The following is a 26,647-nucleotide window of genomic DNA, read 5'->3' on the forward strand; positions in this document are numbered from 1 at the left end:
AGCTCCTCCCATCCCTTCCCTGACAGTCATCCACTTATCTAACTCCTGCAGCCTTGGGGGTGACTAACTCCCTGTAGCTCCTATCTATCTTCTGCTCACTTTCCCTCATAAGCTGTAGGTCATCAAGCCATAGCTCCATATCCCTGACATGGTCTCTCAGAAGCTGCATCTCAGTGCACCTGGCGCAGATATGGCCATCTTGGAGACTGGAAGATTCCCACCCAGAGCAAAGTACTTAACCTACAGACATGCTCTCTATTCCTCCAAAAAAAAATGCAGGGGGTGGGGGGGAATGAAGTCCACCTACCTACTTACCTTGCCAAAGCCCTACTACTCTGTCTCAGACCACTCCATTGATGACCGCTCCGCTAGGCAGTGGCTCATTAGTGTATCTGGAATAAAAATCTAGCATCAGTAACTTTGGCCCAGAACAGCCTAATTCTCAATCAAAGCTATCTGCTTCAGGAAATCTGCCATATTGAACTGATCTAGACAACATGACTGCAAATCGTTGAAATGACCAAGAAAGTAATTAAGGAAGACCAAGTAAATGCAACTCTTTGCCATTGATAGCCATGTCCTGTAAAGCAATTTGAAATAAAAACTTTTCTAATTGCTGAAGCTTACTAATTTTGACCTTCTATTGTATACATGCAGTTTGCAGTCTTATAACCTGATAGCACCCAAATTATTCTCAACATCCATTTGCTTGAACGTAAAGACAAAAGCCTCATTAGTGTATTTTATATTGTTTGCTATGGAGGCAAAAAATAGAGGCCCTGATGAAGTCAGTTATCACTATTTTGTACTTGTTCTAAATCAAGAAAATAAATCATTATTAACTGGAAATTGGGAAAGAGGCAACATGTTAGATCCATTGAATTCATATTATAGAAAATATGGCTTAAACCTGATAAAAGGAAAAAAAAATAAAACAGATAATCAGCATGTATGGAAGAAAATTATTTGAATGATGCAGAGGGCCATAAGTAGATGTAAAATGGGAATACATCATTGCAGTTGTGGGGAAAGTGCTAAAGTAGATACCTGTTCATAGCACAAATATTTAATTGTCTTCATCCATTAGTAACTCTCCTGCAAATTTCAAGCTAGAACAAAGCAGCCTGTAAATAGCTTAGTTTATAGTAACTTGTATAGTTTTTAGATACCATGTGTGGACTGATAGTCAAAGCAAGTACAGGTCAACCTTCACTAAACCGACAACCTGTAATCCAGTTCCTTTGATAATCCGGCACTGATCATGCTTAATGTGATCCTTCTGTAATTCAGCATTTTCACTAATCCGGGACTCTTCAGGTCCCAATGGTGCCGGATTAGTGAAGGTCGAGCTGTATTGAGAATACATAATGTGAATAAAATACTAATACAGTGTGCATCCAAAATGTGAACATAAATGCTTTCATATTTCTCTTTTACCTTAATGTGTTTTCCATAGATTTTTCAATGAACTATTAAAAAAATCCTCTTTAAGATCCATTGACTGCAAATACCTGGTTGGAACAGTTGACTATCATTAAGAATTTTTGGGCTATACATCATTCCTATACAAAGTCAGTGTTTAACTGATTTGGTCTCAAGTTTCTGTCATATAATTGAGTATTAGCTACAAGCAGGAATAGCAGCAACTCTGGATAGTTTTTCTTTGTACCTCCAAGTAGGGCTTAACTGTTTTTTATTCAGAGACATCTCAATAGTGCAGCTCAGATTGGGGAAAATATGCAACATAGTGAAGAAAGCTCAATAATTTCTGCCAGTCATTTTCAAAATGTAATAGTTCAGGTAGTCAATGGTTCTAATATTAGGTTGTAGGCAGGAATATTTGGGAAATAGGATTGTGGCATTTAATGGCGGGCTCTGATTTATAATTTTTTTGTTTTAGAAGAAACATAGACATAGAAAACTTACAGTACAATATAGGCCCTTCGGCCCACAAAGCTGTGCCAGACATGTCCTTAGCTTAGAAATTACCTAGGGTTACCCATAGCCCTCTATTTTTCAGAGCTCCACGTATCTGTCCAGGAGTCTCTGAAAAGACCCTATCGTATCCGTTTCCACCACTGTCACCAGCAGCCCATTCCACGCACTCACCACTCTCTGCGTAAAAAAAAAATAGTAAATAATAAAAAACAACAACAACTTACCCCTGACATCACTTCTGTACCTACTTCCGAGCACCTTAAACCTGTGCCCTCTCATGCTAGCCATTTCAGCCCTGGGGAAAAGCCTCTGACTATCCACACAATCAATGCCTCTCATCACCTTATACACCTCTATCAGGTCACTTCTCGTCCTCCGCTGCTCCAAGGAGAAAAGGCCGAGTTCACTCAACCTATTCTCATCAGGCAAGCTCCCCAATCCAGGCAACAGCCTTGTAAATCTCCTCTGCACCCTTTCTATGGTTTCCACATCCTTCCTGTAGTGAGGCGACCAGAACTGAGCACAGTACTCCAAGTGGGGTCTGACCAGCGTCCTATATAGCTGCAACATTACCTCTTGGCTCCTAAACTCAATCCCACTGTTGATGAAGGCCAATGCACCGTATGCCTTCTTAACCACAGGTCAACCTGCACAGCAGCTTTGAGAGTCCTATGGACTCAGACCCCAAGATCCCTCTGATCCTCCACACTGCCAAGAGTCTTACCATTAACACTATATTCTGTCATCATATTTGACCTACCAAAATGAACCACCTGACACTTATCTGGGTTGAACTCCATCTGCCACTTCTCAGCCCAGTTTTGCATCCCATCAATGTCCCACTGTAACCTCTGACAGCCCTCCACACTATCCACAACACCTCCAACCTTTGTGTCATCAGCAAATTTACTAATCCATCCCTCCACTTTCTCATCCAGGTCATTCATAAAAATCATGAAGAATAGGAGTCCCAGAACAGATCCCTGAGGCACACTACTGGTCACCAACCTCCATGCAGAATATGACCCATCTACAACCACTCTTTGCTTTGTGGATCCAGAACTGGCTTGCCCACAGAAGGCAATGTCCCCTTGGATCCCATGCCTCCTTACTTTCTCAATAAGCCTTACATGTGGCTAAAGGATGCATGTCTTTGGGAGCTGAACGTCCAAGGATACACAGTGTATCAGAAGGATAGTCAGGTAGGCAGAGGGGGTGGCGTGGCTTTGTTGGTAAGAAATGATATTAAATCATTAGAAAGAGGTGGCATAGAATCGGAAGGTGCGGAATCTTTATGGGTTGAGCTAAGAAATCGCAGGGGTAAAAGGACCCCGATGGCAGTTATATACAGGCCTCCTAACAGCTGCCGTGATTTGGACTACAAATTACAACAGGAAATAGAAAAGGCTTGTCGGAAGGGCAGTGTTATGATAATTGTGGGGGACTTTAACATGCGAGTGGATTGGGAAAATCAGGTCAGCGCTGGATCTCAAGAGAAAGAATTTGTAGAATGTCTGCGAGATGGCTTTTTAGAACAGCTTGTTGTTGAGCCCACTAGGGGATCGGCTGTACTGGATTGGGTATTGTGCAATGAACCAGAGATGATAAGAGAGATTGGGGTAAAGGAACCCTTGGGAGGCAGTGATCATAATATGACTGAGTTCACTGTGAAATTAGAAAAAGAGAAGCCGAAATCTGATGTGTCGGTATTTCAGTGGAGTAAAGAAAATTGCAGTGGCATGAGAGAGGAACTGGCTAAAGTTGACTGGAAAGAGACACTGGCGGGAAAGACGGCAGAGCAGCAGTGGCTGGAGTTTATGCGAGAAGTGAGGAAGGTGCAAGACAGTTATATTCCAAAAAAGAAGACATTTTCGAATAGAAAAAGGATGCAACCGTGGCTGACAAGAGAAGTCAAAGCCAAACTTAAAGCAAAGGAGAGGGCATACAAGGAAGCAAAAATTAGTGGGAAGACAGAGGACTGGGAAGATTTTAAAAGCTTGCAAAAGGAAACTAATAAAGTCATTAAGAGGGAAAAGATGAACTATGAAAGGAAGCTAGCAAGTAATATCAAAGAGGATACTAAAAGCTTTTTCAAGTATATAAAAAGTAAAAGACAGGTGAGAGTAGATATAGGACCGATAGAAAATGATGCTAGAGAAATTGTAATGGGAGATAAGGAGATGGCAGAGGAACTGAACGAGTATTTTGCATCAGTCTTCACTGAAGAAGACAGCAGTATACCAGACACTCAGGGGTGTCAGGGAAGAGAAGTGTGCACAGTCACAATTACGACAGAGAAAGTACTCAGGAAGCTGAATAGTCTAAGGGTAGATAAATCTCCCGGATCAGATGGAATGCACCCTGGTGTTCTGAAGGAAGTAGCTGTGGAGATTGCGGAGTCATTAGCAATGATCTTTCAAAAGTCAATAGATTCTGGCATGGTTCCAGAGGACTGGAAGATTGCAAATGTCATTCCGCTATTTAAGAAGGGGGCAAGGAAGCGAAAAGGAAACTATAGACCGGTTAGCTCGACATCGGTGGTTGGGAAGTTGTTGGAGTCGATTGTCAACGATGAGGTGGTGTCTGAAAAGAGGATGCTGTCTAAGTTGCATGCCATCTTGGTCAATGTCTCCCATCCACTACATAATGTACTGGTTGGGCACAGGAGTACATTCAGCCAGAGACTCATTCCACCGAGATGCAACACAGAGCGTCATAGGAAGTCATTCCTGCCTGTGGCCATCAAACTTTACAACTCCTCCCTTGGAGGGTCAGACACCCTGAGCCAATAAGCTGGTCCTGGACTTATTTCATAATTTACTGGCGTAATTTACATATTACTATTTAACTATTTATGGTTTTATTACTATTTATTATTTATGGTGCAACTGTAACGAAAACCAATTTCCCCCGGGATCAATAAAGTATGACTATGACAATGACTATTTAGCATGCTAATTGCAAATGTGACCCAAGTCTAGAGTGCACAAACCTTTGTGCAGTTTACACCCAGAATTGAGTGCTGTAATAGAGTTTGTATGATTTTTGAAAGATACTCAATTCAGTGCAGTTCCCAACACTGCCGTGAGGCAATCAGAAAACAGACAGCGCTTCTGAGGTACATTCCTCAGTTTGGCAACCACAGAGCAGTATGCTATCATGAAGGAGACAATATACAGAGAAGAGGGAAATAGCTCCCACATTCACTCAAAGCCACATGCTGAAACAAAGGTTCTGAGTGTGAGGGGCTCAGGAAACCTGTCAGACAGGGAATGATGATCAAAGCATGATGGTGCAATGTGGGAAGAAATTTCATATCCTCAAGGCAAGTTGAAATAATCTGAATATTTACAGAGTGGAGAACATTGCAGAAGAAAATATTTAATGTAGAGCTTTGAGTTATTTGAGCAAGATAACCATCATCAGGGAAAGATGTGGTGGAGCAAATAATATTAGTAATTGGATCAGGGATTCGTTATTTATAAGCAGTGTAGGTGGACTTGCAGAGCAAGATGTGAGGAAATTTTGTCATTGGGGCTCTCCCAGCTGGTTATGGATGTACAAAATTGATATAATAATTGGAGGTAACTGAGAGTCACCTAACTTGCTTTGGGGACTTTTGATGTTGCAGAGACGAACCTCTGAATTTGGGAATCCATTATAGCCTATACAATCTTTCTCTTGGCTAAAAGAGGAGACTGTGGATTTTGGACAAGGAAAACCCTCTGGAAACCGATGTTTTCCTGGCCACCTCGCTTATTCCGCTCTTCTGATTCTGCCTCGTGGTCTTTAATCTATAGATTTCCTTGCTGCTCTTTCTCTGGGACTGTCTCCAATTTGTATGTTTTTGCAACATGTGGCAACAAAGTCTACAAATCTCCTTGGAATGCCGCATTGGGTGCTTCAGTCAGAAGCAGGTAGTGAAATCTCAACACAAGACTAATGCTGTTTTCCACTGCTGTCCTGGTACTTTTATGCTCAGCTGTACTGGCATGTGCTATTAAAAGCAAAACTGGATCAGGTGATTTTTGTACTGACTAGAGACCCTGGAGTGCGAGCCAGAGTGGTCTACTTCAGCAATCATTTCCAGGCAATGATCATATTGATCACACAATTTGACCAAGTATTTCCATGCACAATCTACCTTAGCAAGCCTGACCTATTTCATGCATTGTTCTTAACATTATCATAAGTTGCACACAGCATATTTCAACCCATACAGTCATAAATTAAGCTCAAAGCTCTATATAATTGACAGGTATGGAAGAGGCTCAGTTGAGCTAGGTGCATATGACAATGCCGGTACATGAGGATCTTTGATGTAACCAATTCCTCAGGCTCAATAAATTGAATTACGATGGCAAGTTCCTACTTTAATTGTTTTTTTTAAAATTTGATTGAGCCTATCATAAATTTAATAGAACGTCATGAATCTCAGAATAAATCTATATAATTTGTGAATCAATCCAGGGGTCTGCTAGTTGATAAAATGAAAATCATTGTTTAATGGATTACCATTTGTCGCTCATCTTTTATTATGTTGTTTTTTTCCTGTCACTTACAGCTAAAATCATTAGGTTACGTGATAGCCAGTTTATTGCTTGATCTTTGATTAAGAAAATAACAAGTGATTTTTGTTTAAAAGATAAAATGTGACAATCTTGAAACAAAACACAGATGCTGTAAAAGATGACTTGCAGCAAAAGTTCGTCGTGATTTCATCAGTTTAAAAAAGTGCATAGCCAGGTTGATCCTATCAACATTTATGATCTCGTGAACTAATAATCTGGATGAATAAACTCTTCTCAGGCTTCCACCCTGGGTACAGGTATCGAATACAACCGATGATTCGACAACAAACTCTGTCATCTTCTTCAGGGATGATGCCCGAAGAAGATGGCAGAGTTTGTCATCAAAACGTTGGTTAATATCGATACCTGTACCTGGCTGGAAGCCCGAGAAGAGTTTATTCATCATATACGCCAGGAAAGCAATAGAGTCTTTTTTAATAAACTAGATGTTCATTATTGCTTAACCTGGAATTCAAATTTTATTCAAATGATTCCTTTGTTTTTTGCAGAAATGAACTAAGTAAGGTCCTGTGTAGAAAGCATATGGCAGGCCTATTTTGTAACCAAATAGGGTTAATAGTAAGCCTAGCTTTTCCCTCCAGCATTTGAAGTGGTGAAGACAGGAGAGATGCATTAAATCAGAATGACTTAAACAGAACAGTAGTCATTTGAAGGTTCCATTGTGATATTTCCAATCACTTTGTATTTTCAGTTCATTCCAATGCCTGTGCTTTATGGAGTCTTTCTTTACATGGGGGTTTCATCGCTGAAAGGAATTCAGGTGAGAATTATGCTTGCAAAGTGGACCTTATTCCATAGCTATTTTATGTGAAAATGGTGATGAATATAATTGGAGAGAATAATCATGCATCTGCCAAGAAATTTATTGGCGTCTTTTAAATGTTTTAATAATTGTCCTGAGGCGTATGAGCAACTGCTTTGTTTGTGGGCCTACTGTGTTAAAATTGAGTAGCTCTATTATAGAGTATAAGCACTACTGAATAAGTATTGCACAAGCCAAGGATTTTTCTTCATGGCTGAGGGAAGGGTAGAGAAATAAAATGAACATTGGTAACTTTGGGGCTGTGGGCACAAGAAGGGTTGCAGATGGGAAGGAAAATTGAGGGCTTGGGTCAGATCGTAGCAACAAGTGGGCCAAAGGCTTGGAATCAGTGGTAAGGAGGAGGGTGGATATTGGATTAGTGGGGCTTTTTGGGGTCAGGCAAAGTTCAGGACCTTGATGGGCATAGAGGGTTACTAAAAAGTAGAATCAGGAAGTGGTCACTCAGCCCTTGTGTCTGCTTTGCCATTCTATATGAAATTAATTTTCATTATTTAAAAATCTCTGAATGTAATTGGCAACCAACCTTCCACAGTCCTTTCAGGCAGAGAAATTTCCTATGACTGATCCCTTAGTTTGATTCTGACCCCTGATTTAGACATTTCAAACAAGTGATACATTGACTTCCCATCTACCATCCAAATGAGAGAATATGCCCAATCTATTTGTTTTGTCAAATCTGGTATCCCCCTCACAATCCACACAGCTATTTAGTTTGGTATTTTCATGGGTATCCCTCTTAATGCCTTTGTCCTCAGAATTCTGAAATCTATCTAGTCCTCAGGTTTGCTGTTTTATGTCTTTTCCTTTGATCTAATATTATTTTTGACCGTAGAGCCAAGGCTGTGCCACTTTTCCTTTTTAAGTTGTTTCTCAAGCTATCTATTAATTCTTTAAATGCAATAGTGATGGAAGGGATCAAATGAAAGCTAACAATGGAATAACTTAAAGGACATGCCTAAATGATACAAACGGAATACTGGAGGAACTTAGCAAGCCAGGTAGCATCTATGGAAGAGAATAAGCAGTCAATGTTTCAGGCTGAGACCCTTCATCAGGACTCATCAACTAATGTCTGTTGCTCAAGATTTCCAGCAATTGCAGAATCTTATGTTTAGGGACACACTTGAACAGTGCTGGGCTGGGATCTGCTTGGAGTAGGTGCTTTGATCATACAGATCAAGTAGGTTATGAAAACTTAAGTGAGTTCTGGTGACCAACAATGGACACATTTTTGAACATGACCTAATTCTTTACCAGCCTTGTTCTCAGTGCTGCACCACAAATTTCACTGTTAAGTATGTGTGCACACAAAGTGCTCATTCATTAAGCATAATTGTGATTAGAAGGTTTCTGATGAAATTACCAGCGTTGAACTTTGATTCAGAATTTATATTCCACTTCAAGGAATGTTGATTTTCCTTTGTGTAGCAGTAATAAAGATAGCACTATGCAATCACATTTATTGGCAAATTGATCCTTTTATTTGTACAGAAATATTTCAGCTGATTTTGCTAAACAAGTTGAGCAACCAAATTGGCAAATAGTTTTCTGTACTTACTGTTGAGATACTGCAAGAATTTTCACTTGTAGAGGGGAATCAATGATTTGGTGTGTCATCAATACATTGTCAGTAGATTATTGCACTGAAGCTGAGATCACAATTTCCTTTGGAACTATTTAATTAGTAGCTCATAATACCCCATGATTATATGTATTAATGGACTAAATAGAACTGACTGATATCTGGCAGTTGCATTGGAAGTACAAAATGACCACAAAGTCAGATAACAATACATCTGATGTCAGTCCACCTGCTATAATCATTTGATTGGGATTGCCACCCCTTGGGGGGAGGGGGGGGGAAGGGTTAGAAAAGGTAGGTGTTCAATTTATTTTTACTTTTAATGCTTTAATTATTTGTTAGCATTTTGTTTTTGCTTTTAACTTGTCATTATCTACCATTGGCCATATTCCTTCATACTTCAATGCATATGCACATATTCCCCACTTCCTCTTCCTGGATGTTTCTTACTTAGCCACTCTGTTAACTTTTTATTATGGTTTAGCCCTTACACAGTTTACACAGATTTCTGTGGCATGACATCTTGACAATAAAGTGTGAGATGGTACATTTAACAAGATGAGCTAGATGGTTATTCCATCTGTGATACAGTGGTCTTACTGTGGCTATTGCATAGCTTAGCCCTTTCCATATTCAATACAAGATAGCATATATTAGTAATTGAAGTGCTTGTAAGTATTCTGATTAACAATCATAGTTTTTGTCAGATTACCACTTCCCTTAGCCTATTACTTGTTATTCCAATCAAAAGCAAATAAAACAATTTTTCTTCCCATCATTATACTAAATTTTTGAGCTTGTAAAGTAAGACCATAAGACATAGGAGCAGAATTGTGCCATTTGGCCCATTGTGTCTGTTTCCACATTTGATCATGGCTGATTTATTATGCCTCCCAACCCCATTCTCCTGCCTTCTCCCCATAAGTTTTGACACCATTGCTAATCAAGAACCTATTGATCTCCACTTTAAATATACTAAATGATGTGGCACCCACAGCCATCTGTGGCAATGAAATCCACTGAAGCACCACCCTCTGACTGAAGAAATTCCTCCTCATTTCTGTCCTTAAGGAGCATCCTCCTATTTTGAGTCTATGCTGTTTGATCCTAGACTGTCCCACTGTTGGATATATCCTCTCCACGTCCACTCCATCTAGTCTTTTGAATGTTTTCAATGTCATTTTACAGTGTATTGTCATAATTCAAAGTAGGAAGCATCCTGAGACTGAGTAATAAGGGCAGTAAAATGTATTTATATGCAGAAAGGCGTACTAGAAATGCCTCTCTGAATTGTGTTTGTGAAAGAATATTGAAACCTGAATATTTCAAGCATTTTATTTTCTTTATAAACATATAATGTCATCCTCAGAATACAAACTGTCAACATGTGCAAGTATTTGATAAGTGCGTATGTAAAGATTTTTTTGATTCCTTAATTTTACTTTAAAATTTGAAACCTTTAGAGGTCTGAATTAGTAATGTAAGTTCATACAATATTCAATTCAAACTGATCTTGAATACTTTTCACAGGTGATTCTGATCAAAATGAACACCCTTTTAATTGTACTAAAACTTGCTTTTTTCAGTTCTTTGATCGTCTGCAACTATTTGCGATGCCAGCCAAACACCAACCGGACTTTATCTACCTGCGTCATGTACCGCTGCGCAAAGTTCACCTTTTTACACTCATACAGCTCACCTGTCTAATCCTACTGTGGGTCATCAAAGCCTCACCTGCTGCTATTGTCTTTCCCATGATGGTAAAAAAAATTGACTTTTTAATGTTTTTGTATACTAATAAAATTAATTTTCTCTTCCTTTCTTCATTTAGGTCTCTCTTGGATTTGCACTATTCTCTTCTAAATGGTGTACAGGGGACTTTGCTGAATGGCCCATCCCAAAGTTCTGTAACTTCCTTTTAGGCAGCATACAAAAATGAGCTTCCTAGGCTTATTGTCTGCATTTTGGTTGTTCTGTCTTTGCCAAATTTTTGTGACATTTGAACTGTACACAAATTTGCACCTTCCCTTAAGAAAGGCAGAAAATGATGGAAATACTCAGCACTTCAGGCAGCATCTGTAGCAAGAGGAATGGAATGTTTTGGGTTGATGACTTTTTTTCTGAACTAAGAAAAGTTACTACACTGCAGAGCAGGGAGAGATTTGGAAAGAGTGGTAACCAAAAGACTAAATGATATAGATGGTGATGGCCAAGAGGTAGTGGTAAAGTACCGTTAATTGCATTTAACCTGTCAGGAGGAGGTGTAAATGGTGGAAGATGAAAGAGAACAATATAGAGAAACAAAAATACTGGAACTGCAAGATCCAGAACACTGCAATGAGAAATCTGAAATAAGAGAAAACTGGCCAGGCAGTACGTTACCTTGCATCAGAACTGGCTAGAACAAGATCAAAAGGCTGGTTTTCTGAGGGCGCTGATTCAATAACTTGCCCGTCTGCATCCTCCCACTCCATGCTGTAGTGAATTTAAAATTGTTTTTTTCATCAATTTGTATAGCATATTATCCAAATAAAATGAGCAGTAATGTGGAGTCATTTTTACTTTATTTTTCTGGTGAGCTTCCAGAAATTCCTTCCTTGTGAAAGCTGTTGTGGCAAATATTTATGACTGTTGTTAACATAGTCTCTACCTTAGTTATCTAAAAGCTCTGAACCCTTTCGAATATGTCCTTGCTTTTGGCTTGTACAAAATACTTCAAAGCACAAAAATGTAGACTGACAAACCAATGCAATATTGAGAGAATACTCCACTATTGAGGGTGTGTTTTTCCTTTGTATCAGATGTTTAATCAAAACCTTGTCTGGTAAAAATAAATGATCTTGAAGCACTATTTTAAAGAAGAGCAGGGGAGTTGTCCCTGTTTTTCTGGTCAATGTTTATTCCGCAATTGACATAGCTTTGGGGAGGATTAAGGAGACACAAATCAATGTTAATCATCTGTGCAAGGTTGCTCTGCGCAAATTGGCCGCTTTTTTTTGCATTGTAACATTGACTATGCTTCAAGTATAGTTTTGCACGTAAAGCACTTTGAGATGTTCTAAGAACATGAAAGGCAAATAGATTCATTCTTAGATCTACAGCAAGGAGTCAATTTGAAAATGGGAGAATAATCACAATGGGGGAAGAGGTTTTTAAATATTTTATGGCATGTGTGACAGAACATCAAAATCAGGATGCGAACAGGAGTACCAGAGAACATCTACTGTTGTTGAGGGTTTGAGGCAACCCACTGCCTGTGTCCAAATGGAAGGTGGATTGTGTGATCATGAGCTTCCTTGGTATCTCTGGATGAAGACTGGGTGGACCAGGGCTCAATGTAATTGTTCTTATTGAGACCTTGATTCATAGAATTACAAGTTCTACAGCACAGAAGCAGGCCCTTCAGCCCAGCTCATCATGTCAATCAAATTTCCTACCTGAACTAGTCCTATTTGCTTGCATTTGGCCCATATCACTGTAAACCTTTCCTATCCAAGTACCTGTGTAAATATCTTTTAAATGTTGTAATTATACCCCCCCCCCGCCACTTCCTTCTCAACTCATTCTACATGCCCACTGCCCTCTGTTTGGGGGGAGAAACATGCCCTTGGGTCGCCTTTAAATTTTACCCCCTCTACTTAAATTGATGCACTCCTGCACTCCTTAGACACTCCTACCCTGGGGGTTGGGGGGAAAAGAGAAAGATTGTGATCATTCACCTTGTCTACCCCCTCATCAGCCCCCCCCCCACTCCCATGATTCCTTATACCTTCTAGAAGGTCACTCTCAACCTCCTACGTTACAGGGAAAGCAGTCACAGCCTGTGCAGTCTCTGCTTATAACTTAAGCCCTCAATTCCTGGTAACATTCTTATAAATCTCTTCTGCACCCTCTCTAGATTAATGACATTTTTCCCGTTGCTAGTGGATCAGAACTGCATGCAATGCTCAAAGTGCTGTCTCAAAATGTCTTGTACAGTCATGATATGACATCTCAATTCTTGTACTCTCAATGCCCAGACTATTGAAGGCAAGTGTGCCAGACACTGCCTTTATCACCCTGTCTCCGTGTTGCCACTTTCAGAGAACTATGTGCTGCTGCTCCCAGGTTTGTGTTCTACAATGCTCTCCAGATCCCTGCCATATATTGTGTATGCCCTACCCTATTTAACATATTTGCCATGTTGATATTGTGTAGATACACAGGCCAATATTTGTGTTATACTGCCAACCGGTATCAGTCCCAGCCTGCATCTGCACTAACAGCCACTCTATCAGCTAGTTTTGCCATACACTTTGCCATAACTAAAAATAAATGGTGGAAGGTCCATTTCACTGTGCAAAAACTAGATTTCAGCAGCATTAGTTAAGGCAAGTGAAATTTTGACTTTCTGGTGTAGTGGGTCATCATAAACTTTATAGGTTGTCATTTGTGCACTTGTATGCAAATTTTTACTTTTACCAAGTGAGTGCCTTAAACTTTCCAGGAGACTACTTGTAACTCCCATGCTGTCAATTTTGCAGTTATGGTCCAACAGTGCTATGTTGTCTTACTCAGCAGATTAAATCTGTTTTGGGTATAATTCTGGAGAGAAAATTCATAATGCACATCAGATATTTTGAATTGTCAGTCTGGGTTGCTACAATGTACCTTGGTTTCAGATTTGATCATTTTGTGTGACATGGCACACATTATGAAGAACAGTTGCTTGTTACACAATGTGAGCACCAGTAAGAAGTCGTATGTGGTCACAAAATGCAGGGATCATTAGTGCAAAAGCATCCTGTGTAGGAAGAACGTCTACTGTCATAAACTACAATAACATATTCAGGAAATGGCACCACACATTTTTTATAAAATTTGGTCTTGTAGAATAGATTCTTTAACTATTATCTTGTTGCACCTAGTGCAACTCCTAGCACACGTTTTGGATTTCTAATGGATGTATTAAAAGACTTGAGGCCTTTTTTCCAGTTGTGTAATAATGATTGCAGTAAATGTCAAAAAGCTTTTCTTTCTGCTCAAAGATTATGATCTATCTTGAAGTAGCTTTTAAACTCCTCCCATATGATTCTCTAATTGGTAGTTCGTAATCCTTGCAAGCTTAAGGTTCCAGTAGCCATTATTCCAATCTACCTATGATTCAGAGGGCTCTGTGCCTATTTCCTATATTTGTTGTTTGCATCTTTTAAAAGATATACTTTGTACTGCAATGTAATTGGAATAATTTTGGACTAGCCCTTTTTCTGCGCAATCATCTACATGTTGCAACTGGAAACTTAATCCTCTCTTGTGCTACTAATCAGACCAAGCACTGCAAAAAAATGTCTGTTTCTTTGCTTGTGCTTGTTCTAATTGGGATCCACGTGTACACACATCCAACTTAGTACTGTACCAAGAATGTTATTGATTGCTATTAATAGACTAAGATTTGTCTGCATCAGTGTGACCTCCTTAGTAATTGGCAGACTACAGTCGTAGAACTGTCCGTATTTGGTACCAACAGGCTACTCAGCCAGAAAGTCCAATGAGCATTACAGTGGTGTGTGTACACACTGATGCTAAGTATCCCATCAGTTTTGAACTTGGAATCAAAGTAGCAAGTCCAGCTGACATCCTAGATCTTGAAGCACCTGGCTTCCCTTTCCTGGTCATCAGTATTACCTACTGCTCACCAATATCTCACCTTGTGATTGCTCCCCTAGGCCACTCATAATTTTGTTGAGGTGTATATTTTTAATGAATGCTTTCTGATTTGCAAAGAAATGTTGCTTCATAAATTGTTGTTTTGTTATCACGTGAGATGCTGGAAACAGCATAGTCATGTGCTACTTTTTAAACATTATCATCACAGTCTTGCAATTATTCATATCATTTCTCTACTGACCAGCCAGATTCTATCCACCAACTCTGCTGTCTTCTGCATCCTTGTTAATCTGCACCCATCCCCATCCGAAATGCCTATTGTAGGGCAACAACACTCTGACTCCTGTTCAATGTCTCTTGCAAAGATGATGGCAGTAGTTATTAATGGAGTGAACTGCATAATGATTGTATTAGCCATGTTGCTACTTTTGTATTCTTAAAACATTTTAAAATTATTTTTCTGTTATTTTACAAATCCATTTACTTTTGGACATTGTACATTTTGCTACTTGGATACATCTTTTATTACCTACAAGTTGATTTTTGATAATTGTTCAATTTTCAATTAAGATTATCTCTTCAATTCAGACAATGGGCACGTGGTGCTTTTTTTAAAATTAGATGCTGCATTCCTACTCTGAAGAAGCTAATTTGGCACACAGCACAATTTAAGAGCTGGACAATATCAACTTGAAGAAGATTTGTCCTTTTAACTTGGCATCATTCTTAACAGATTCCGTACTTCTCATTTTGAATTTGGGAGTAAGGAAGAGCATTTGTTTGATGCCTTTTGCGCATAATTGGTGCTTTGCCACAATAATTATTTATTCCGAAAATCCAGCATGTTTTTCATGTTTGCTTTAAAATGTGAAGGCCTTGCAATGTATTCCAGTTCCATTTCCAATTCCAATAATTTCTAGGTTCTTAGATCACTGGGTTGTCTTTCATCTTTACTTTTCAGTTTTTGGGATCTGGGCATTGCTGGCATTCATTATAAATAAATGTGATGAGTTGCTGCCTTGAACTGCTGCAGGATGTTTCCTAATTTCTGAGGAATCCTTCAGGTGCTGTTTCCACATAATTGCACCCCTTGTCCTTGGTGGTAGAGGTGTGGGAGGTTCTGCTGGAGTAGACTAGGCAAATAACTGCAGGACTGCCACTGCTAGTGATGAAGCCAATAAATGTTTTGGCTAATTAATGGAGTGACAATCAAGAGACCTACTTTGCCTTGAGTGTTGACGAGCTTTTTGAGTTGTTGGAACTGCATTCATCTGGGCAGATGAACAGGATTCCATTGCATTCCTGTTTTGCACCTTGTAGCAGGTTGGAAGTGCTTTAGTGTGTCAGGAGGTGAGTCACTTACCACACAATGCCCACCCTCTGACCTGCTCTGTATTCATCACATTTGTGTGTCCAGTCCAGCTGAGATTTTGGCCACTGCTAACCAGGGGGCCACTGTGATTATAATGCCTCTGAATGTCATGCGTAGATGGTTAGACTTGTTGGTGACTGTTATTACCTGCACTTTTGTGGCACAAATTTTACTTGACACTCATCAGCCTTTGTCTGAATGTCGTCTAGATCTTGATATATACAGAAGCAAATTGAGCACTGCACATTCAGCAATCATCCCTATTTCTGACCTTCTGAAAAGAAGGTCACAATGAAGCAGCTCAAGATGATCAGGCCTGGAGATTATTTGGAGAGTACTTGCTATCTGGTTACCTAGTTTGATTAATTTTATTGAAGACAAATTTGTATGCTTAATACTTAGGGCATTCTTACGAATGTTTGGACTTCCATGGTAATCTGATTCAGAATATCAGAAAATCCATTCTGCCTATATGACAGAAAATATTAGCAACAAACTAAAGTGATATACATTCATTGAGATCTGAAAATTTTAGATATGTCTTCATGCAATAAAATGCATTATCCCTTTAACTGGGGGGAAATGACTGCAAAAGACGGCACTGTAAATAAAACTTGCTAAATTAAAGCTAGTAATTTTGTATATTTTTAGTAGAAATATACAGTCATTATTAAGAGAATGTTTTTTCAAGTAAGTTGTGTGTTGTCTCAATATTTCTTAATGTGATCTCTAATGATATATTGCAGGTATTAGCTCTAGTTTTTGTTAGAAAATTGATGGACCTTTGCTTTCTGAAGCGTGAGCTAAGCTGGCTTGATGATTTAATGCCTGAGAGTAAGAAGAAAAAGTTAGATGATGCCAAAAAAGTCAAAGAGGATGGGGTAAGATTTAATTGTCATAATAGACTCATTCTATGAACATTTTTGACTATAACAGGTTTTTAATCACTTTCCCTTGCCTTTTAATCATTTGGAAAAATCCAATAAACTTTCAGTGCAATTCTCTCCCAAAAAGTAAAAGAGCACCCAAAACCACTTTTGACATGTAAAACTTGTTTACTTATGATTACCTTGGGGCTGAAGGTCTCCTGCGGATCAGATGATATCTGGTATATGTATGTATATGGTAACTTGACAAAACATGCTGTCCCTCTACTATCATCACACCTTAGTTCATTAGTTGTCAATATTCAAAAAAATGTGATGAAGCTTGGGTGTTTTTATTGCAGAGCCTTAGAAACTGTGCAATAAGTGACCAGACATTCGCAAGTTTAAAGTGACAAATTTGTTCCATGTAACCTTGTATAAATGTCCTTTTTTTTAAAAAAAAAAGCTATGTTCTTCTACTCATTGAACTCCCCTTCCCTCTCCAAGTTATGACCATGCCTGATGGGAACAACTGTACAATCTTCCCCCAAACCTTTCAAATCACAATTTATATTTGTCGTAAGGACAGTAAAAAAAATTACTGGCTTATTTTACTTTTTTTTTCATTTTTCCCTTCCTCCTCACCTGTCTGAGGGAATCCACCTGAATTCAGAGCAAGGAATTTAGCTGAAGTTGCATCATAATGATACAGAAGTGTGATTCAACACTCTACCTACATGCAACCCATGACATGGAGTAAATTATTTCATGGGTTGTTTATAATCTTATTTTGGATTACAGCAAGTGACTTGATTTGTAGATGAGGTTGTATTCAAAATTTGCATGAAGATCTCTCAATTCTATTACTTTCAGGAAGAGATTGTTCATTGAAAAGGAAGATGGTGAATACTTAAATTAATTAAAATATTCTCTACCTTCTGCAACTTAAAGCCACTTAGAATACGTATTATTAATTTTAACTGGTTTTCATGAAATAATCAGGTAATATAGAGTTGAGTGAAAAGGGTAATATCTCCTATGGGATTGTTTGTTTAAAGTTTTCCTACACAAGGCTTGTACAAAGTGTAGTTCTGTTTTGGTACACGTTACCGATTATAGATAGGCCAGAGATACTGACTCAACTGTTTCCTTTAGCAATCTGCATGTTTTGCATCCAGTAATGTGGCCATGCTGCTCAATATTTAGTTACCCAAACACCTAACACAGGATGTAACAAAATGATACGTGTATATCATCTACAAACGTTTGTAGTTCAGATCACAATTTACATACAATTCTCAATTTACTTTTTTTTGCGTGTGTGTCTGCGTGTGCGTGTGTCCGTGATGATGTCTTTTTCATGCCTTTACAAGGCGGAGAGAGAGGAGAGAGGGAGACTGCGTGGGGCGCCACTCCCTCACACAGACATTTCGCGGTATTTTTCCCTTTATTTTATGAGGTCAAGTTGCGATCTCGACACTCAAACCGGCACGGATGGAAAACATACTTGGGAGCGGACCCGACTGGTTTCGAACCCGGGAACCTCCGCTCCCGGGTCCGACGCCGATGTCATTGCACCACCAGCCGGCCCACAATACTCAATTTACATAGTATAAAATTTTCCCTAGAGGTCTGTGTTGCATGGCTATGTATGCACTTGCCCAGTTTTTCAGCAGGCATTGAAAACACTTCAGTAAGCAGAGGTATGAGTTAAAACACTGCACTACTTTATGGTACAATTAGCAAGTTGAGCATACAGAGAAATAGGTTTGCCAACACTCCACCACCCCTGCACAATTTCACTTTTCTGAAAAAAAACACCATATGCCCTTGTAAGCCTATAACCTATTTGGCACAAAGTTTTTTTCGACAACTTCTAACCATAAAAACCGACATTGTAAATGTTATCTTCTGATCCGATTAACCCTTCTGTGTCTCGGTGCAATTTTTAAAAATAAGATTAATTTAGTGTTTCCCAGTGAGATTGTATAATAATGGTATATGCACAATTGGTGTAAAATTTAGTATATAACTTATTTTCCAGCTGTCTCAGTAATACTACCAAAGAAAAACATTACCTATGAGTATCAGTATAACTGGCTTTCTACTGATACAGTGCTTTGTAGAAGTATTCAGCTCCCAACCTTTGTTCATGTAAATAAGTATTACAACCAGGGATTTTGATCAATTGAATTGAGAATTTTTATTTGTGAATCGCGTGCTCTTTCCCCCCCCCCCATGGTTGATCCCAAAAAATGGGAAATTGCAAAGCATAAAAAACTAAAAATTCAAAAACTGAAATGTCAGCAGTTCAAAAGTATTCATCCCCCTTTTGCTCAGTACTTAGTTGAACAACCTCTCACAGCTATTACAACCAGTCTTTTTGAATAAGTCTCTATTAGCTTTGCACAATGTGATGGAGCAAGATTTGCCCATTCCTCCGTGCAAAGTTGCTCAAGGTATGCCAGGTCAGTTGGGGAGCAGCAGTGGACTGCAATCTTAAGGTCTTGCCAGATATGTTTGATTGGGTGAAGGTCTGGACTCTGACTAGGCCACTCAAAGACATCAGTTTTCTTCATTTGAAGCCACTCTATGGTTGCTCTGGCAGTGTGCTTTGGGTCATTGCCCTACTGAAAGACTTCCTCCCTAGTTTAAGCTTTCTGGCAGAGGCTAGCAGGTGTTTAATCCAGGATCTCTCTGTGTTTAGCAGCATTCATCCTCCCATCAATCCTGACCAGATTTCCAGTCCCTGCTGTTGAAAAGCATCCCCATAGCATGATGCTACCTCATTATACTTTAAAGCTGATGTCCAGTATTAGATTTATGACACACATATTGCTTAGTGTTGAGGCCAAAAAGTTCCACTTTCCTTTCATCCGACCACAAGACCTTCTTCCACATCCTTACAGCATCTTCTAGGTGACGCTTTGCAAAGTCTTTATGGGCAGGGGTATGCTCTTTTTTTTAAAGCCAGGGCTTCTTCCTTGCCACTCTTCCATAAATACCTTCATCTCCTGTTGCAGCCATTGACTTCTGAAGCTCACTCAGAGTGACTGTTGGCATCACAGTACCCTCTCTTCAAATGCCATTCTTCTCTGGCAACTAAGTTTAGAGGGGCAGACTGTCCTAGGCAGTGTGGCTGTGGTTTCATGTTTTTTCTACTTTTTCACAATGGACTGCACTGAGCACCGAGGTATGTTCAGTGCCTTTGAGATGGTCTTGTAGCTTTTCCCAGATTTTTGCTTCTCCATTATCATTTCCCTCACTTGTCTTGAATGCTCTTTTGCCTTCATTTTAGTTTGGTCTGTTGAAAATCTACCACACTGTTGGATCTTACAGAGAGAGGTTATTTTATTCAGGTGATCTTCCAATTTTCTATATCAATAAATTGAATGAATTGGTTTGGAGATGTACAGCATTGCATCTGAGGAAAGTTAGCATAGTACGTAATTACAAAGGGGATGAATACTTTTTCAGCCTCACAATTTTGGTTTTCATGTTTTAGTAAATTGTTGACAGGCTTTGGATTCTTTTCCTTTTGATTTGACATGGTGTACAATGTTTTGCAGATCAGTTCAAAAATCCTACTTCAATGTATTTTGTATTTAGAAAATGAGACGGTAAAATGTGGAAATACTTGTGGGGTGAATACTTTTTCAAGGCACTGTAGTTATTTGTGATAAGCTGTGGAAAATATTTTTAACATCAACACTTTTTGGATAGTTTTTTTGATCTAGTACAGTGTTTTTATTTCTCTAACAGGAATCAGAGAAAATGCTGGAACCAGGGGACAGTGGTGTGCAACTACCAATGGAAAGTAGAAAACTGCTTCAGAGTCCAGTAAAGAGTAATATTTATAGGTAATCCAGTGAATAGTGTTTCTAATACTCCTCCCCAATTAAGTTAATGTAATTTTATTTGCCATTTGGAATTTTCATGCTATTTTCTGCATCACCCCTCATTTTTTATTCAAATATCAGATACCATATTGATTTCTTCAAAACAGCAATACTTGTAAATCTATCTGTTTAAATGTTCATTGTAAGTATCAAATCCAGTTTCTGAATATTTCTTATTTACAGTTCAATTGTCTATCAGGTAAAGTTAACCATTGTTCTGAAAGCTGCTGATGATGCCATTCTTTCAAAATTAGAAATGGTTCACTGGAGGTACACCAGCAGTCTTATGACTTAACCAAAGTCTTCTGCATAATATGATTGTAGTCACAAATGCAGCACTGCTATATTGGTGTATGACCAGTATATTAAAAATTGCAACAACATACTCTTATGTTAGATTTCACATTTATGGTAAAGCAATGCAATTGTATACTGAATAAGCAGATATTTTAATTTGTTGGATAACAGTACGATGACAGAAAGCACAATGCATACACCAGGCAGGATTTCCATAGGCAGCCTTATTTACTTCGTGAGTAGCATCAAGACTTGTGTCGTGTCTAAAATTTTTTGCTCAGGTTGTAATCGTGATATGCAATTTTAGATTTTTTAAGCATTATTTTGATTTCAGTGACTTCTAACTTGCAGCTTTGCGCTATTTTCTTAAAAACAGTTTTTGCAAAGTAGAGTGCATTGCAATGGACGCATAACTGAAGAGTTGACCATCTTGTTCTTGCCATATAACTGAATCATTTGCTAAAGAGTTAGCAAAAAAACTAAAATCTGCAAAACGTGCGCATTGCCTAGCAGCATTAGCATATTCTATTTTTCTTTATTCTGGTTGTCAGGTGAAAGTGTAGCATAATTACACAAAGTGTTGTGCATTCGCTCTGCTCTATTTATAAACAAAGCCTTGTAGTGTCAGATTAAAAATTCCTGGCATTGGTGCTTCTTGTTGTCCCTTTCATAATGCTTGTTACTAGAACCACGGTACCAACCAAGGTTAGTAAATCTTTGAAATGAAACACAGCAAGTCGGTGCCTTTATGAGATGTGTTTACATAGAAAATAAATGTGCAATTGTGCACAAAGATTAGGAGCACTTTTTTTGTCTGTGTTCATGACATTTTTAAAAAATTGATTTTGCACTTGGAATGAATAAAAATGCATTGAATACAATTTTAATTTGAATGGCATAGTCTTTTTCCTTTCCAAAATTTGTGCAGTTATGTGCAATCACAATAAAATGACATTGCAGAGAATGGTTCTGTTTGACAATTTGTTTTTGTATTGTGGACCAAACTGTCAAAGACTTATTGCCATTAGAAAGTGATATTGGGCTGCCTTGAACTGCTATTGTTCTTGTGGAAGTAGGGAATTGTAAGAAGTTCTTCCAGTGACAATAAAGGAAGGGACATATCTGTCAAATTAGGATTATGTAAAACTTGGATGGCAATTTGAAGATGTTCTCATGTTCTCAAGACATAACTGCTTTAGTCCTGGTTCGCTCAAGATCATGAGAATGACTTAAAATGTTAGGTAAGTTTCTGCAGTATATTCTGTAGATGCTACAGCCACAGTGTGTTGCTTAATAAAAGAAAAGGTGGTTAATGAAGTCCGATGACAGAAACACTGATCATATCAAGTAAGTGACACCCTACTTTACTGCTTCTAAAATTGGATGTAAGTTTGAAGAATATAAGATGGAAAATTCGTGGATTCCATCACATTTTAACCATTATTTTTCCTTGTAAACAAAACAAATGGTGGGAACTCCAAATATGAACTACCAGCATAAAATGTTTGACAATCTTCACCTTATCAAAATGCATGGTTTTCTTATTTAAATGGCCTTATTGGTGGATTTGATACATTCAAAGGTGTACCAGTCTCTCAAATTTGCAAAGGTCTGTATTAAAAACAACTTCTCTAAGTGTACTTAAAGACAATTTAATTTTGTTTTATAAAATGCAGCAGTATTGTATAGGCAGCATCAATCTAGTCACAATTTTTTTGGTTGTATTACTGTTAAAATCTGAAGATGGAAGGGAATACTTCCCCCATAGCTAACAAAAAACTGCAATAGCTGACAGCAACCACCACTCAAGGTGCAGGAGTAGTAAGCAAAGCTGCAGCTTTTGGGCTGTTATGAGTTAGAATCATAGAGTAATGTAGCATGGAGACAGGCCCTTTGGCCTGACTCAAACATGCTGGCCCTGGTGCCCACTTAACTTGGTTTTATTTGCCTGTATTTTGCCCGTGTCCCTCAAAACCTTTCTTAACCATGTTTTTTTTAGCTGAAATAAATTTTTGACAAATGACTTTATTTCTTTATATTGTAGATGACTAAAATTGTGTGGGGGGGGGCGCGGCACAGGGACCAACTAAGTTGATCTACTGTTAATCACTATTTGATTAAAAAAATCTGTCCTTGGCCTCTTCTCACATTGTTTTTCAATGTACCCTGAGGACATGTAATTCAACCTCATCATCACCTCTCAATTGCTTGACTAATATCCAGTACTAAATGAACAAAACTTTACTTCCAATGAAATACTGGACTGAAGCTATTATCTTCGGTTCCCCCCATAAACACATTACCACTGAATCCATCCTTCTGATAAATAAGGCTGAGCAACATCCTTTACAATCTTTGTGTTGCATTTTGCCCTAATAAGAGCTTGGGAGATTTATGCCATCATTAAGAACGTCTTTCTCCATACCATTGCCCAAATCTACCTCTGCCTCTGCTCAATTATTGCTGAAATTTTCATCTATTATTTGTTACCTTTGGTCGTGACTGTGCCAATATAAAAATGTGTGATCTGAAACCTGTGTTCTAAACCCCAAACAGTTGTCTCCACTCATTAACCTGCTAAGGTGAATGGTATTTCTTAACCAGGAGCCATAAATGATAAAATTCTCATTCATATCCTGTTTTTATATTCTGCTCTGTCCTCTCCTCTTCCTTGCTTTGTAATCAGGCCTTATAACCCTCAAATATCTGTGCTCCTCTGACTCTTTCTTAGCACCCCAACTTTAATTGCTCCACTACAAATGCCTGTGCCGCAAGCTCCACCTTATTTTTTTTTAACTCCTTTAAGATGCCTCTTAAAATCCACCCTTCTACCCTAATATGTCAAATTTTGTTTAATAATCTTATTGTGAAATACTTTGGGATATTTTCATTACTTTGCATACATATGCGTCGTTAATCCTCACTTGAATTTTGTTTGTAGGTGTGATCCATCTGAAATTAATATCTCTGATGAAATGTCCAGATCTACAGTTTGGAAGGCACTTAGTATGAATACAGAGAGCACCAAAACTAAAGATAATACAACTTCAAAAAGGTAAACAGCTGCTGATTTATTGTTGTTTTGAGATTTTTGAAATCCCTTTGTCAACTTGACCTACTCTTTCAAGAATATTGAATGGTTCTCTCTGTAAATGGAGCTTTCTGGTCAATTCACCAGGAAATGTTCTTGAGCAAGGAAATAGCCCCGTTCCGGTGAGCCTATCTCTCTGTCAGTATGTGAACAAACTCGGCCTTTGTAGAAATATTCGTTAAAACATGGCCTCGAGCTTCCTCCTTCTGTTAACTCTGTTATTATCTTGGATTGAAAGAACTGGTAATCCACTGATTTGTGAGTTCATTGAATCAGAGGACAGCAGAAGATTTGGAGGGTACACCTTCAATTGACCTGGCCCTAGTTAAGGAAAGTGGACAATCTATCATGGCTCTCAGTCCTGACTGTTGACTAGTGGCACTTCACCAATGCTTGCTGTCTATGCTCACATGAACAAAATGTTGCTTGGATAACTGAGGCCAGGTGGCATCTGGTACTTCAGCAAAAGTCTACATCTTTAGGACATAAGAATCCTGACAATGGGCATTAATTTTATCAGATATGATTCATCTCACTGTTAGCTATTAGCATTAAATATAGCTTTTTTAAAATGGCTTATTTATAACATTAGATTATAATGCAAGTTACAATTCTTGACTTCTGAAATAATCTTATTTCACAGTTATATTTTAATGAATAAGCATATAATTTTTAAGTGAGTTGGTAAATTTGTCCAGTACCCTATTTATAGTAAACAAGGGTGATAAGCAAACAAAATTACAAAAGCATTTTTTGAAAAATTACTGACCAAGATATCCTTGACTTGGTTTTACAGTACATTTCTAAAAGGGCAGCCAATTCCTCCATCTGATTAATGTGATAGGCTTGGTATACAAATTAAATTGGGGTCAGATACTGATGGTCGGTTAAATGCTTCATTAGCTTAATACCAAACATAACCAGTAATCCTCAGTGGGACTGCTGGAAGCATGAACTGAAAGCATGAATGGCCTCTTGAAATTTTCTATACAATTGATGTCAATTTGGTGGTCCTCCTATCCTTTAAATGCTTGCTTTTACTTTGGCTCAACAAAGGAATGACCAAATGTTTCACTTTTCCCTTCCTAACTGATAAGTTAATCAACCATAGCTAATTTACCAGTGGCATTTTGCCAATCCCATTTATGAGGCCTGAGCATGAAAATGGTCCGAGTTCCTTGCAAGTATCAGGGTGGTTGCTCCACCTGATGCACATGAAAATAAACTCTTTTTATCAAAAAGAAACACCTTTGTTCCCTTTTGTCTTTCATATTTCTTTCTTTTTGCAACAGTTCCATTCAAAAACCAATGTAAGACGATATTCCTTGGATCAGGTGAGTCGACCATTTCAGCTCCTTTATAGGAAAATGAAAGTATTGTTCTTATTAAAATGAAGAATGTTTGTCTGGTATACTATGGGCCAGTTCCAACAAAAGATCCCCCTACTTCATTTTAACAACAAGCTTTGAACCCCAGATTTAGAGCAGACTGATTTTTTTTTTAATCTGCAGAACACCAGCCCAATACAACTACTGCCAAAACTATGGGCGCTTGTTTTAAAAAGCTTTTGCTTCTGGTCTTAATAATTATTTCTGCTTGCTTAAGTTATTAAGTTTGCTTAAAAAAACTATTCAAATTTAAGCCAGTACCCAAGTTAAAACTAGAAGTGAAAAAAAGTGCCAATAATCGGTAGATTTGAGGGGATAATCCAGGGGTGGTGGAGTGTGGGTGAGGATCCACAGATGTTTTCATTTCTTTGTGTCAGACTTTGGCTTTGTGGATGGTACACTTGCCTTTAAATCAGAAACTGTGTTATCGTCCCAAACCCAACAATTGAACACATTGTTTAGATAGGAAAGTGAACTGAGGAGGATGTGTATATTGTGCAAAGGGATTTGGGCATTTTGAGTGAGTGGCAAGGATGTAGTAGATTGCTCACTCTTTTTCAGTAAGAAAAACTGAATCTAACATTTACCTGTTTTCAGAGATCATAAAAATGCAGAAAGTTAATGTGCAAGTGCAACAAGCAATTAGGAAAGTAAATAATGGCCTTTATTGAAATGGTAAAATGGAGTCAAAAAGGTGCAGGCAACACACATAAAAGTTGCTGGTGAACACAGCAGGTCAGGATAGCACCTCTAGGAAGAGGTACAGGACTGACGAAGGGTCCCGGCCCGAAACGTCGACTGTAGCTCTTCCTAGAAATGCTGCCTGGCCTGCTGCGTTCACCAGCAACTTTTGTGTGTTGCTTGAAATTCCAGCATCTGCAGATTTCCTCATGTTTGCGTCAGAAAGGTGTAGCACAATTTTGTAAGACAAAATCCTGGAATAAGAGGTTGAATTGAACTGAATTTGAAGAAATGAAATGGTACTAGAGCTTAGAAGAATGAGATAACCTTATTGAAATATGTAAGGTTTTAAGAGAATACTCTCTCAAGCTAGGTAAGAACTCCAAAGAACTAGGGAACATACTTTGTAAGGAGCCAGCTACGTAGTACTGGAATGAAAAGAAAAGTAAGGTTGTGATTCTCTAGAATCTTC

General features: G+C 38.5%; 1 protein-coding gene across 7 annotated transcripts in view; it reads left to right on the forward strand.

Annotated features, from left to right (window-relative positions):
* Positions 1 to 26,647, forward strand: part of LOC134340570 (electroneutral sodium bicarbonate exchanger 1-like) — a 196,709-nt gene that overhangs the window by 167,202 nt on the left and 2,860 nt on the right. For 5 of the 7 annotated variants that reach the window (XM_063037967.1, XM_063037968.1, XM_063037969.1 and 2 more), the window contains exons 20-25: positions 7,222 to 7,290; positions 10,522 to 10,695; positions 16,700 to 16,834; positions 20,582 to 20,679; positions 23,957 to 24,070; positions 25,399 to 25,440. In XM_063037967.1, coding sequence (XP_062894037.1) covers positions 7,222 to 7,290; positions 10,522 to 10,695; positions 16,700 to 16,834; positions 20,582 to 20,679; positions 23,957 to 24,070; positions 25,399 to 25,420 — 612 coding nt within the window. In that variant the 3' untranslated portion in view covers positions 25,421 to 25,440. Of the gene's footprint in view, positions 1 to 7,221; positions 7,291 to 10,521; positions 10,696 to 16,699; positions 16,835 to 20,581; positions 20,680 to 23,956; positions 24,071 to 25,398; positions 25,441 to 26,647 lie in introns of those variants that run through there. The other 2 variants (XR_010016589.1, XM_063037972.1) reach the window with 2 other exon arrangements.

Source organism: Mobula hypostoma, chromosome X1 (assembly GCF_963921235.1).
Source record: "Mobula hypostoma chromosome X1, sMobHyp1.1, whole genome shotgun sequence".
Lineage (NCBI taxonomy): Eukaryota > Metazoa > Chordata > Chondrichthyes > Myliobatiformes > Myliobatidae > Mobula > Mobula hypostoma.